General features: G+C 46.6%; 1 protein-coding gene across 1 annotated transcript; it reads left to right on the top strand.

The window, feature by feature from the left end:
• The first annotated feature begins 10,982 nt into the window (after positions 1-10,982).
• On the top strand, positions 10,983-12,862 carry LOC135812423 (uncharacterized). The gene has a single exon (XM_065325796.1). The coding sequence runs from the start codon at positions 11,199-11,201 to the stop codon at positions 12,324-12,326; it is 1,128 nt and encodes a 375-aa protein (XP_065181868.1). The 5' UTR covers positions 10,983-11,198; the 3' UTR covers positions 12,327-12,862.
• Positions 12,863-15,192: the final 2,330 nt, after the last annotated feature.

Genomic DNA, 15,192 nt, shown 5'->3' on the forward strand with positions numbered 1-15,192 from the left:
GAGAGAGAGAGAGAGAGAGAGAGAGAGAGAGAGAGAGAGAGAGAGAGGGAGAGAGAGAGAAAGAGAGAGAGAGAGGGAGAGAGATAGAGAAAGAGAGAGAGGGAGAGATAAAGATAGAAAGACATAGATAGAGAGAACGAGAGAGAGAAAGAGAAAGAGAGAGAGAGAGAGGGAGAGAGAGAGAGAGAACTGGTGGTACATTGAAATGCTACCAACATCGGAAAATGGGGTGTTCATAAAGTAGACCAGCGAGCGGTTGGACGACCGTGACGTGTCTTTTAACCCTTTGGAGTCCGTAACTTTTTTGCTTCCGCATATTTTGTCGCAGTCACGAAAATGCGCACTCCATTTCCACCATAACTTTGGTTCTACTTCACCGATTTTGAAGATCTTGGGCTCGTTGGAAAGCTCTTGATGAGAGAAATACAACGCACCCAAACTTGCCAAGAGCACTTTTCATTGTCCGCCACAACGCGCCCCAAACGCGAGTCCAGCTCCAGATCTGAGACGAAATTGGTCTCCTGTAGCCATTTCACTGAATCTGGCTCGGAACTGTTCAATTATTTTCGAGTAGAAGCTTACCTTGCCGTGACTTCGCGCCGCGCCGGTCCTGGCACGTGCCGCCTGTCATGAAGCTGGGAAAATCCCTTTTTTTCACGCACTGCTGACTCGCAGCACGCAGCGCAGAAAATTCGAAATGTTTGATCGCTCGCCGCTCACTCAAATTTCATCGGAGAGACTTCGGATTTGTTCGAGACGATAGCTGAGAGTTTTCTCTACCATCTAGACCCTTCGATTGTTGAATTTGGTCAAGATTTGGCCGAGAACCGAAAGTTTGAGTGCGCCCACATGCATACAAAATGCCCATGGTTCGAAATCGAACCATGGACTCCAAAGGGTTAAAGCACAACCGAAAAGAACTTTTATTTTAGGATTTACTTGGAGGCAGATGTCACCGCCCGCTATAATTTGTAATGTACAGAAGTACATGTACATGTACTTCGAAGAAAGCTTTTCCGGTACTGTGGGAACCGCTGGCTGAAGTGCTCGACATGATTGAGAGCAGTCTCAAGGATATGCAAATTATCAAGTTTTTATGCCGACTCACGGTGATGAGAAATCTGCGATAGAATTTCACAATGATGCAACGCTCATGTCGTGATCTGGGGAATGGGACACTGCATTTCACAATGATGCAACGCTCATGCCGTGATCTGGGGAATGGGACATTGCATCCTATCCTGTCCACAGACTCGGAGTATATTGCGGTTCGCTGTTATAATAATAATAATAATAATAATAATAGCACATTTCGCGTAGTAGAGCACTAAATAAAGAAATTCAGTGTTTTTTCCGCTTCTGTCTTGTGATCATCATCAGCTAGGTGTAGTAGCTGCTGATACCGTTTTCTCGCCGGGTGTCGAGCTGCACAGTTTCCTCCAGTCTGTCTTGTCTGCTGCTTGTTGTCGGCACCTGGAAAGGTCTTCCATGGTCTTCATTGGCACACCCAGCTTATCCAGCTGAGCAACCAGACTTGTGGCCAGTGTCAACCTTGGCCGTCCACGAGGTGCTTTGTTGCCCTTGTCAAAATAGCCGCTCATGGCTACTTGCGGTGGCGTGTCCGTGTCCATCCGTAGCACATGACCGGTCATTCGTAGTCGCCTACATGTTCTCTTCATCTGCTATCTGGAGGCTGCACTACAGGAATGCAGAACTCGTCTCGCGCCCCGCCCTGCTGGCGACGCAAGTCTACCACCAGAGACGGGTTATGCAGATGACATCTCCTATTATTCAACCTGCAGGCTGTGGCTTGAGAATGCTCTGCCTGTAATAGCAGACACACTGCACGATTGGTCATTAAAAGTAAATCCAGATAAAACAGAGTGGATCCGTGTGTCACCTGAATCCGAGAGCTGGCGGACATCTAGGCAGCTTGGCTCCTTGATGGGGGAGGAAGAGGATGTTCGGCGCAGGATGGAACTTGCCTCTCGCGTGTTTGGCCAGCTGTACGCCCTATGGCTGCGTAGAGATAAAGTAGCGGAGAAGACACGCTTACGCCTGTACAACGCTATCGTACTGCCGACATTCCTGTACAATTGCGAGACCTGGGGATTATCGTCAACAGCAATGGCCAAGGCAGACGCATTCCACCGGCGTCAAATGCGATCACTCCTTGGAATACGATACCCAGACACAATTTCAAACGACGACCTATACCGCAGAACCAAGAGCAACCCTATATCAGACACAGTTGCATGTAGGTTCGCTGTTATAGAGACATTCAATCAGCTGAACAACACATTCAGTGGTTGTGGGAATGATTCGTGTCTCCATGACTGTATCACCAAACCAACTGGGTAGCTACTTATAGGGAGAAAGGGGTTGACATGCATTTGGCAGTATCATCTCTCTATCTCTTCTCTCTTTTCTCTCTCTCTTTCTCTCTCTCTCTCTCTCTCTCTCTCTCTCTCTCTCTCTCTCTCTCTCTCTCTCTCTCTCTCTATCTCTGTCTCTCTCTCTCTCTCTCTCTCTCTCTCTCTCTCTCTCTCTCTCTCTCTCTCTCTCTCTCTCTCTCTATCTCTCTCTCTCTCTCTCTCTCTCTCTCTCTCTCTCTCGCTCTCTCTTTCTATCTCTCTCTCTCTCTCTCTCTCTCTCTCTCTCTCTCTATCTCTCTCTCTCTCTCTCTCTCTCTCTCTCTCTCTCTCTCTCTCTCTCTCTCTCTCTCTCTCTCTCTCTCTCTCTCGTCTTGGCAAACTCGTTTAAAAATGCGTAAACATATGCTGGTCAGCCGTTCTGTTGCTACTGTGAACTCTGCATAAGGCTGTGAAAAGTGTACCTGGGAGCTATAGATTGTGAAGAGCTAGAAACTTGACTGCAGTATATACATATAGATACAGTACATACTGTGTGTCACTCAATCTCCGGACAGCTACATTTATTTATTTATTTCACCTTCCCGTGGCCAGAGAATATAGGCCAATATGGAGGGAGAGGGGGGGGGGGGGGGCGGCAGCCAGCCATGGCAGTAAACAAAAACAAAGCAAAATAAAACAAAATAAATATTACACATTACTGGAGGCAAAGAGAAACAAATGTCGATGAAGAATTAGCTCTTATTATAAGACTAGCTTCATGTTGGCCTTGAAATCATTTAGCGTGCAAGACGATTTTGCTGATAGAGGCAGGGCCAGCCAGAGAGAATAGGCAGCGAAAAACTGAGATCTGGTATAAGCTGATGTTCGGGATTTAGGCAATGTGCAGGGATTGCGCGTAGGACGAGTGGGAAGAAACCAGTTATATTTACGCAAGTGTGGCGGGGCTTTGTCAAGACGAATAGAATGAACAACAATACACAGTTTTCGATCCGCTTGCCTAGAGATGGGGAAGGTGTTACTGTTAAACATATCATACAGCTCGGCAGAAGGAAAGTATGATGGTTTGCGGAAAAAGACTTTCAGTATCCTCTTATTGTGGACTTCCAGGGTACTTATTAACGATTTACTTAGTAGGGATGACCAGGCGGTTTGAGCAATAGAGAAAAATAGGGAGAATATAGCAATCATAGAAAAGGCGAATGTATTCAAGCGGTAGATGGGAGCAGTGAGACACGAGGTAGCCAACAGCTTTACTGACTTTGCTACAGATATAGTCGACATGTCTGCTAAACGATAAGTCTGAGTCAATGACAAAACCAAGATGCTTGGGTTGCTTTACCACTGTGAGGTCTGTGAGGGATCCGGGAAGAGTGAATGCATAGATTGGCTCTGAGTTCGGCAGGAATAATATCTCTAGATGTATCTGTTTCGATTTTGGTTCTTTGTAGATCTCGCCAGCTGAGCTCAGAGTTACTGGCCGAAATGATCGCAATGAAGTCTAATGAACGGATATGCATTATTATGATAAATTGTAGCGGAGATCGCTACCACTATACTAGTGCCTCGTGCAGTACAGTACATAGAGTTCAGCACTACAGAAAAACCTGTCAAGGCGACCACTCGGATAAGGCGACCACCTGTCCTTGAAGACCACTGAACCCAGAGCCAAGGCATGCTATTTCCAGTCAAATGACCCTGGATAAGGAGACCACCTGGTAACAGAGACCACGTTTTGAAGGTCCCTTGAGTGGTCGTCTTAGACAGGTTTCACTGTATTTTGATAAATCTGTTTACTGGCTACTAATACAATGGCAGGTTGGTCATTTACTCTGTGCTGTGCTGGTGAGTTCACAAAGAACGAAACGGCATGCTGTCCGCAGATTGACCGTCAGAATACAATGTACATACATGTATCTGAATTGTTGGGCACTATAAAAGGCAAGAGTAACGCCACATCCCGCCCACTCACCAGTTTTAACCATGTCTATACGCAAACAAAAATACTATCCCCTGGCGGCTGCCTATTTTGTAGAACATGTTTTACATGTGCCCCTATTCCTTTCTACATGGGTACATGGGTACATGTACATGCAAAGTGCAATGAGCGACTAATTGAATTTCAAGACTCTAGTACAGTAGTCATGTAAACAGTGACTCAGCATTAATCACCACACAAGCACACAAGTACTAAGTAGCGTTCTTGAGCGCCATTCGAAACGTTTTTAAGAATGAGAGTCTCCACCGGTCATGACAATCTCTCCACATGTGCGGTTCCTCTAATAATATTATACAATCATTTTTACTGTTGCGTTATGCATGGCTCACTACTTCTCGTAGTACTAGTAGTACAGTAGGAGCAGTCTGGTGCTAGAGCGACGAGCTGTCTACATGATTGTACATGTACATGTATGTCTGTGGTAACTTGCACCATGGCCGGTAGTTCGGCCTACACTTACTTAAATGCCCTCTTCACAAACGGCCCGCGACTACTCGGATATGGCCAGCTCTGCTCCATGTACATGTACATGTACATGGAGCAATAATTTTAGGACTCACGGATGCCATCCATGATCCTGGAGTAGGCCTTTGCGGATAATGACGGCAGAAAAATTGGCAGAATTCGGTACTTTTTCTGGTAAGTATGCATGTTTGGTATGTGGATAAAGAAATGGAGCAGAATTCGAGGAATTGCCCGCCATAAGGTTTGTATGGTTCTGCCAATTTCACTGCTTTTCGAGCAGAATCTGCCACCTTTTCGAACATTATCCGCCAATGCCTAGCCTGGAGTCATCCGATATGCTTAGCACATCGTGCCGTCAGCCATTATGTGGTCATGTATGCAAGGTAGAACAACAGAGACCAAAAATCTCTCGTCACTCCGAGTTTCGTGTTTTTGAACACGAAACTCGGAGTGACGAGAAGATGTTGGTCTCTGTTGTTCTGCCTTGTGTAGTACGCTCTGCCCTTGTTAGGGTATTGAGCACTATTTGCAGCAAAGGACTTAAAGGTACATACAGGTACTGGATATTATGTACAAGTACATGTACAAGTACATGTACATATAAAAATACATGCACAGTCAGACCTCGCTTATCCGGTCCTCGTTTATCCGGATCCCTCGCCATCCGGAAGAAAATCGTTGGTTACCGATTTACAGCATATGTCATGCACACATACAGTACTAGTATGTGTGTTCGATTATCCGGTTCCCTCGCCTATCCGGATATTTTGTGGAAAACGGATGTGTGCGGTTAAGCGAGGTCTGAGTGTATATGTTTAAACTAAACATGTACATGTACATGTATATTCCGGTTGGTTTCAAAGTCTACTCTATTGGTTGTCTTTTGCGTGAAACACGAATTCACAACAACAACTTACTTACTCCATTTCTTCCATAGCGATATTGTCATTGATGAGTAGAAATTTGAAAGTTTGTTTGGCCCATGGAGACAGGAGATGTTTGTCAGGAGAGTTGGATACGACAAGCAGGATGTTTACTGTGCAATCCCATCTTTAGTCCGCCTTGGATGGTTGATGTTTTTGGGCCTTTTATTCTTACATATACATGTACATGTACATACATGTACATGTACAGAGCATGGATTCCAGACCCCATATTGTTCATTTCATGCACGAATAATGATGTATTAGATTAAGCCAAGTGCAGCGTATTTTGCGAGTCGTGTAAACACTCGAGTTGTTGCTGGAGTGAAGGTTCACACACAGCACAGCACAGCGGTGGTCCACGCGGGATCCCCTGCTGCATTCCATGGGACAATAGGAGGTCACGTCCATGTGCATGTAGGACAATGTATTCCTCACCATGCACTACTTCCACCAGGTCGCCTATGTCATGTACGTTCATGCAGCTGGTTGTGCTGTCTGATTTGGCTAGGCAGGTAATGTGATGTTAACGAGTGATTCAGAGAGAGATAGATAGAGAGAGAGAGAGAGAGAGAGAGAGAGAGAGAGAGAGAGAAAGAGATAGATAGATAGATAGAGAGAGAGCGAGAGAGAGAGCGAGAGAGAGACGAGAGAGAGAGAGAGAGAGAGAGAGAGAGAGAGAGAGAAAGAGAGGGAGAGAGAAAGAGAGAGAGAGAGAGAGAGAGAGAGAGAGAGAGAGAGAGAGAGAGAGAGAGAGAGAGAGAGAGAGAGAGAGAGAGAGAGAGAGAGAGAGAGAGAGAGAGAGAGGGAGAGAGAGAATAAAGAGAGAAAAAAAGGACAAAAGAGAAGGGAAATATCAAGCCAGAGGAAAATAGAAATCAGTTTACAAAGTCAGTTTTATTATAATTGTGCACACTTTACGAGTACACTTTACCTGTAAAATTTAATATACATGTACATGTATGTGGGGGTGTTGGATTTAAGTAGACAATGTGAACGATACCAAGTCCGATTGTTCGAAACCCTTTTCCCTGGCAGGACATTTCCAAGGGATTATGATACTGTGAGGATATTGCATGCACCAATCGCCTACCAAGGTGCAGCCATCTCGTGATATGCGTCATGTAGCATCGGAAGTGATCGCTAAGGGCAAGGATGCCTCCCTACATGATTAGAACGACCAGGCCTTGTTTGGCCGCCCTTAAAGGCTGCACGATCTAAAGTCCAGGCAAAAGGTACTAAGGTAAATCGCAGCTCCCACAGTATGCATTGTACATGTACACACAATACTCAATAGCGAGAGTTCCCAGATTGCCTAGAGTTGTCTGAAGCTCTCAGTTGTCTGAGGATTGCCTTAGCTTTGCTACAATGTATGTGCATGAAACGCAGCGTTACAACAATGACCTAGTCGGCTGTCTCTGTTCTCTTCTGCCTTCGTGGAAGTACATGTACACATGTAGCTGACAGCATAACAGCGAGCACAACGCGTTCTCTTTCCAAGAATTGGGGCAAAAGTAGCCAATCAATATCTAAAAGAATGTGCGCCAGTTTGAATACCATCATCTACCATACCCTGCTATCGAATAAGGAAAATATAACCAACAAACTGTCCCAGACGGAATTAACAACACACCATGTAACATATTCATCGGTATGTAACCATGCAGAAAAATACACAGCACTATGGCCTCAGGGTAGAGATAATGTCAAATTAGGAAACGCGGAGAGATGAGCAGGATACGCCTAGCGACTAACCATGACTCAGAGAACATTAAATTATTGTGAGACCAGTTGAAAGTGTCTCGGCGACATAATCATGATCACAATGTACATGCATGTTCAACTCCCCCCCCCCCCCCCTCTCCCACCCACTTTGTTTGCCCTTGATTCATCCTCATGTTTACTCTCAACAATATCAGTACAGGAAAGTCCAGATCACTCAAACTTAAGTCGTTTCTCGTTGCATGCCGAAGTCCGCACTTGACGAGAGTAGATCTACGAGTCGAAGTCGAAGATTCGTCGGACTTCTCGTGTGCTCTGAACATGATGCGATAATTATGCAACGGTAGAGATTTCCCAAGCAGACCATCATCATTCATCTCCCCTGATCATGACGTATTCAAACAGCTGCGGTGGCGACTGAAATTCGATCCCAGCTCGGTGCGCTCGCATTACAAGACCTAGCACGCGACTTTAACGCTACGCAATAGAGACCGCTTGACTCGGTGCTGCACTCTATAGGACGGAAATCAGGAGTCACATTTCACTTGCCACCACCGAACATGCACATGTCCCAATCTCACGTCGAAACAGTTTGGCAAAACTGCCTGAAGAGCGTCTAAATACTAAAATAGTAAATTTGCAAGGCGCAGAGCCTGTTACATAATGGAAGAGAGAGGCTCCACGAGAAAAAAAACCTGTCCCAATATTACTCAATGTCAGTAAAACACGGCATTGTTCAGGTTGCCGAGTCATCACTGGAAGCGCTCTATAATGAGGGGTTAAAACACAGATTATCAATGTGCTTCAAAAGTAGTTGCGAAATACTGATGCCTTTCATCAATTCCATGCCTGGATGCCAGCAACAGGTGCATGATCAGTAGTGCCAGTACACGGCTCTCGTGCGCACAAGTGGTACAAGTTCATCTTACCTTGATTAGAGACTTGCCCACTCTACCGTGTCGACTTCTTTGGGGCAGAGCGATGCGCATTTTCCGGTTCCATGGTGAAAGGTAGGGAGATCACAGGCATGATCCGATGATGATGATGTAACCCCTAGCATGTCACATAGGCCAGGGACCGTCGAATGTTTGGACACCGTTGGCTGTCTGCGAGTGAACCATGCCAGTAGGTCATGTACATGTACAGCAGATGAATGTGTCTATTGCCTTGGCATGTCCGTGACTATCGGAGATGTTACGGCGCGACGGACTGCATGCTGTGCGCGTGAACCATCTAACAATGAATTATTGTATTGAAGAGTGAAGAACATATTTGATCACATCGGTTTGTTCATCATCAAGCGTTCATATTCGGCAAGTCCTTACAAAAAAATGAGAGAGACTAAAATGACGAGTTCAGGGGTTGTCGCCCATAGTGCATGGATCTGTGCACTTCAGACTGCCTAGTGCAACGCGTAGTGGCTCGACATAACCGTCGATGTTTGTGGAATCTGCGGTGGAGAGCCACACATACATGTACATGTAGAGAGAGAAATAGAGCAAAGGGCTGGCGGTCTTAGACCAAGAGAGTAACACTCGAAGGTGAAGAGGGGCGCGTTTCTCAACAAGACAACAACTCCTTTAGACTTCCCTCGATCGGCTCACAGGAAATTATGAACGCACACGAATAACATCTGGACCAGGATCGGCTCGCTACTGAAGTGTTTTTAAGCCCATCAATGGCATCATAAAATGTTTTCATCAACGCGCTCGCCTGAAAAACCACACAGCATACTTGGTATGGCCAAGCAGCATTGCATCACGAAAACACTCTTCATCATGAATTCATGCCGAGGTACACGTACATGTACATGTATGAGTCGTGCTAAGTACAATGTAGCCAAGTTGTGGGAATGCGTGGTGAAATGATTGCAAACAATCTGAAGAAGAACACTACAAAATCAATCCTGCGGGGTGTTACACAACTAGGAAAACTCTTCGGCACACTGATATTGTATTGTGGTCGTGAATGTACGATCAGCTACAGTACATGTACATGTACGTAACGATACTATTTTAGGCCCATTTTGACATTGGATACAGAATGATGTATATGTATTTCGTTGTGACATGTTTCTGTGCTGGCGAAACCATCATGAAACTGGCAGCTGAAGGTTTTTTTTCTAAATCACATACCATTCTCTATTCAGCTCGTTCTGTTGATAGCGATTCTAAAACACATCATCCTGCCATTCATTAATTCGCTAGAGTACGAGATTAGCGGAAATGTAATGCTCTTCAAGTACCAAGTATCATCTGCTGCTCCCATCTCTTCATGATATGGCGATCACGTATAATTATAATGTTTTTTTAAAAGAGAGAGCACCATACGTTTACAAGTATAATTGTTATGTATTGCCTTTCTGTCTTTTTCACTTGGATCATGGAGTGGTCAGTCGCCGATGAGGCTCTAGAACATCAAGGTCAACGAACAGCATGACGCTGAAGTACTTTCATTTGAGAATTTATTCTACTCTTCTCTACGACAACGGTGGGCAGCAGCACACATTGTGGGTGAACATAGGACACAGCATGGGAGAGGTGGGACTGGGGGTTCGATGGTGCGTCTGGAGTAGCTGTATGCACCAGGGGGTTACATTCTTCGGAGACTGCACCAGACCTCGGCGTTCAGTGTGCAGCTCGTTCGTATTGTGTTGTAAAGTCTACTGCGAAACTCTCAGACACACTAGGTAACACACAGAGTCAGAGTAGAAGCCTAGAGCAACACCATCATGCTATTTCAGAAATAGTTTTCTCTGTGTGTGTCCCAACGCGCGCTGCAATCACAATTTAATTTTACAAAGTCATGTACAATACTAGCGGGATGGACTGAGCTTTGGACACATGCTTAAGGTTGGGAATTAAAAACAGAAGAAAACCCACATCGCCTCGCCTCAATCGATAATCGGAACGCCAGGTGGGGCCATGCTCAGTATGCGTGCACTACTCGGACCCTAGCCTAGGCCTACGCGCCTAGCAGGCTAGGCTCTAAGTACATAATTATTATGCTTTTTGCTGATTGCCGCATGTCGATAAGTCACGTACACCTACTGTACAATGTATGTACTAATGTAGTCTAGCTAAAAGGCACATGACTATTAAAGCAAGCAGGATGCAACTGCATTGAGGCAGTCTCAAATCAGATCCCACACATCATACCATTACAATACATGGTCCTGATTGTACAACACGTTACAACAGCGATGTCATTCTCAAGTGCTGCACGCGCACTCTCCGCGAATTTCTCCGCACGATGATCTACATGTATGCCTATGGATTGCGCAGCCCATTGCTTACTGAGCGGAGCGGAGCCTCGCAGCTAGCTCGCTGATGCTGTGTGGCCACGTGGCGAGTCCCAACCCGGCAGGGTGTCGCGTCGCGTCGCGCTCCTTGTTTGGGGGCGTGCTTGTTGATTGCCATGCATCGGCATTGGTACCAGTTAGACCAGTCTGTCCCGGACAACATTACCTTGACCATCAGCCCAAGGCTATAACCTTTACACTGCGAGCGGGCTGGGAGCGAGGACACTGGGGAGCATAAAAGGAGCAAGACTGTTTCAATGCAGACCAGAAACATCGGGTAGCGAGAAATCACTGAGCCGAAGAAGAGATAGCCGAGTTGTAAGAGGGTTCTCTTGCACTCACCTTTGCTTGTTTGTCTCCGATCAGCTGTTTGGTGGCTTGTAGATTGTTTCTAGTGTTATAGCAGAACAGCTAGAATGGGTCAAACTCATTCCCGAGCGGCTCAGCTGCAGAGAAAGAGAGTGTCCATGCGACGTTCGGCCACTGGTGAAGATGCCAGCGCCATCAATCCCTCCAAACACTTCAGCGGCTGCGAGGTGACGAAACTCCTTCGCGAGTTCATGGAGGAGCACCCAAGCGGAATCATCAGCGAGGCGGAGTTCACGCAGGCCTATGCGTCGTTCTTCCCGTATGGCAACTCCAGCTGCATCTCCAAGCACATCTTCCGCGCCATGGACCGCAGCGGAAACGGCTTCATCTCGTTCAGCGAATACCTGTCTGTGCTGGGCGTGATGGGCAGAGGCACTACCAGCGATAAGTTGAGATTCGCGTTTCAAGTCTATGACATCGATGGCAGCGGCTACGTAACCTTGGACGAGTTCTGTGAGATTCGCACGGCGCTGGAGGCGCTAAGACCAGTACGAAAGTCGAGATCGCATGCAACGCTCACCAGGCAAAGTACGTGTCCCAACTGCCAATGCTCCACCTTGCCACGTAGCGACACCAGACTGTCCTTGGCTGAGACCTCGTCCGTCATTACATCTTACGAGTCGCTACTAGAATCTACGCACCGCGGTCCCGCTCCTCGCCTCTCTCAGCAGCGCAGTATGTCAATGGTCTCCCTCACCCGACCATCTCTGTCCGTCATTGGCTGTACAACAAGAAGCAGTGACGTCACCGCAAGTTCACTATCATCCGAGTACTGCCGCTCACTGCCCAGAAGCCCAAGGCTGGACAAGTCGCGACTGTGTCCGCTGAGTGAAGACCAGGTATGCACAACCTCAAGCAGTCCGTACGGCCACGCATCCACCCTCTCCTCCACACCCACATCATCAACATCATCTCGACACAGCAGCAACTCCAGCAGTCCCACGGGCACGCTTCTGTCGCGCCGCAGCTCCACGCTGTCCTTCACTCAGGGCTGGGCAGGTCAAGGCAGTGTATTCGGACACGATCATCCCATGTTTGACGCTGAGCTGGACTCTGTGGAGGAACTGTTCGAGGAGATGGATGAGGACAAGGATGGTCTGATATCGTTCAGTGAATTTCAACGAGCGGCTAATCGCGATCCTACTCTCATAAAGCTCCTCAACGGACCGGTTTAACAACGCAGTATCCAAAAACATTATGGTGCTTGAACTGTTCACGTGTATGGCTTCTGAACGGAATATTTGCTACTTTCTGACGACTTGACAATTTGCTACTTTTCCGTTCATTCATGCATTATACTTGTACTTCCGTTCACTTCGTTATAATCACTAGACTTTCGCTCGCCTCTCTTTCCCTCCCTTGTCTAACCAGCTTCATCCTCTCTCATCCCTTCTCCCCCTCTCTTATCTTTCTCGCCTTTGTCTATCCAAGGGTTCTTCGTCTGCTTTTCGAATCACGAATCACGGTTCCATCATAAACATAACCATTCCCTCCATTCAACGTCTCTTCGTCAGATTTCGGTAATTTAATTTTTAAGTTATTGCAATACCCGTTTGGTATTGACCACTTGCCCAAATCCCAAACATATCAAATTGCCAGCATGGAATGGATATTTGTGTTGTTACCGGTATTGGATTAACGCACACTCATAACTATACCACTATGCTTATGCTCAAATGAGCTACAGCAATATCAGTTCAAAGCCTTCTAATTTCGAGTCCGAGCCACCTTGCGTGTGTGTGCGTGTGAATGCGTGTACATGTATGCGAAGTGAAACAAGATTATCGATCCACACAAAAATGTTGTGCCTGTCGATAAGACTTAGTATGCAGGGCTTGAACTTGTGTTTGTCCATTTTAGTTGCAATCCTAGGGTCACATGCGATGGGTGATGAGCAAACTCCCTCCATGTCCGTGCTGTGCAAATGTTTCACAGGCACATGCCTGCAGGGGAGGAAATGCAGCACACTTGACATGAGCAGTTCGCTGACCGAGTGAGTCAGCAAAACGTGGTGTTAGGCAAAGCCACCAACCACTGGTAAGCATGGTCGGCGGGTCGCAGAGTGGTACTGAGCGTGAGAGCGTCTGAGATATCGAGAGAGAGAGAGAGAGAGAGAGAGAGAGAGAGAGAGAGAGAGAGAGAGAGAGAGAGAGAGAGAGAGAGAGAGAGAGAAAAGTGCCTAAGACCACCTGGTTCATTGTTGGTGTAACAGTTTTCCCATGTTCGCTATAACTTTACACTCCCTCGCACCTCGTGCTTACGCCTGTTTATTAGCACCTTCATTTGCGCAATTGTCACATGTATACTATCACCTTTTGCATATCCTGTACATGTAACTGGTTGGGGCACGCTCAACCAGCTCTCTTACTTTTCAAGTTCGATTAAACCTGTTACACTGGTAGCAGAGGATGGTTACGATCCATCGACCTGTGGGTTATGGGCTCAGCACGCTTCCGCTGCGCCACTCACGCCACCCATGTTCGCTATAACTTTACACTCCCTCGCACCTCATGCATCTTACGTCTGTCTATTACTGTATTAGCACCTTCATTGCCGCAATTGCCACATGTATACTATCACCTTTTGCATATACATGTAACTGGTTGAGGCACGCTCAACCAGGTCTCTTACTTTTCAAGTTCGATTAAACCTGCTACAATTGGTGCTGCGGTCAAAACAATACGAAACAAATACTACCAAGACGTAATATGGTTATACCCATTCGGCACTTCGGCGGAGGTCAAAGGCCTGGACCTGGACGGCCGCTAGTCCTGCATCGACTAGCACAGTAGGGCCACACTTGCAGTGGCGGAAGCGCATATTGAACACATGGAGATATTTTGCATGTCTACTCGTTTTCCGAGTTAAAAAGGCACGGTGTAGTAGGGTGTTGGTATAGTGCAGTATTACTGCCACTGATCCAAGACGTGTTCAATATTCAGTGTGCTTGTGCATTCCCCATGCTCTGAATAACGTTCGGATAAGACGTAGCACGGATAATACAATCGTGTCAGTACACTTGTCAGTTCCCCTGGGTGGAGGGGTACGTGTTATCCGAGTTCCGCACCGAATACAATAGAGGGAGAGAGAGAAAGGAAGCTGTGTTTGGACACCAAGTTTCACCTTGTCATGATCGTCAACCTATTTCAGTTCAGTTCAGTTGCCTGATGTTCACGAGTCATTGAGAACGTGATGAAACTGGGAGTCACAAACACAGCTTCCTCTCTCTCTATTGTGTGAAACACTCTGCCCTATATACGGGCATCGAGCAATCTTTGAGCATTGAAGCAACCGCCATGTACTTGATTACAATTATGTACAATGTACGATGTACATTCCGCACTGGTCAATAGTCTGGTGTATGAGTTGCTATGCAGTCTGTATGTGTGTGTGTGTGTGTGGGGGGGGGGGGGGGGGGCAGACAATGAAGCCCACTATTTATCTACATGAACAACAGACAGCTGCCTGTGTACATGTATATGTACATGTAGTGAAGTACATGATTGTACAACACGACATTACCGGTACATGCACAGAACGCAAGAGGCGCAGGGTGGTGCAAGTGTCTGCTGCTTCAAACGCATGTTTTCCTTTTCCGTTCCGTTCTGTTGGGCACATTCTTTACTCCGAGGAGGTCACATTCTTGCTAACGACTACTGACCTCCGCTATCGAAACGCCGGACTGGGGCTCAAGGTCGAGGTGAAAGGAGAAGTAGAAGTCTAAAACCGACAACTGAGGTCGAGTGCATGCCGTGTGCCTTGTTGGTTATCGGTTCAGCTGAGCAGCTGAGCAGCTGAACAGTATTACTAGTGCTTCTGTCTAGGTCTGCACATCCGTTTTCGGCTTGCCACCGGTTATGGCGAATGTTGTAATTACAATGTACCTGTATGTGCAGTTGGGCTCACTGAAATCCGACTAAAAGTTTTTTTTTGAATTATCCAAAAAACTGTCGCCTGGACCAGTTCCCAAACTACATGTAACTGTGCTGAGAATTGTATAGTTACCATACAGCAGCCCGATGCTTCCAGAGGGCAGAGGGC

Source organism: Sycon ciliatum, chromosome 3 (genome assembly GCF_964019385.1).
Source record: "Sycon ciliatum chromosome 3, ocSycCili1.1, whole genome shotgun sequence".
Lineage (NCBI taxonomy): Eukaryota > Metazoa > Porifera > Calcarea > Leucosolenida > Sycettidae > Sycon > Sycon ciliatum.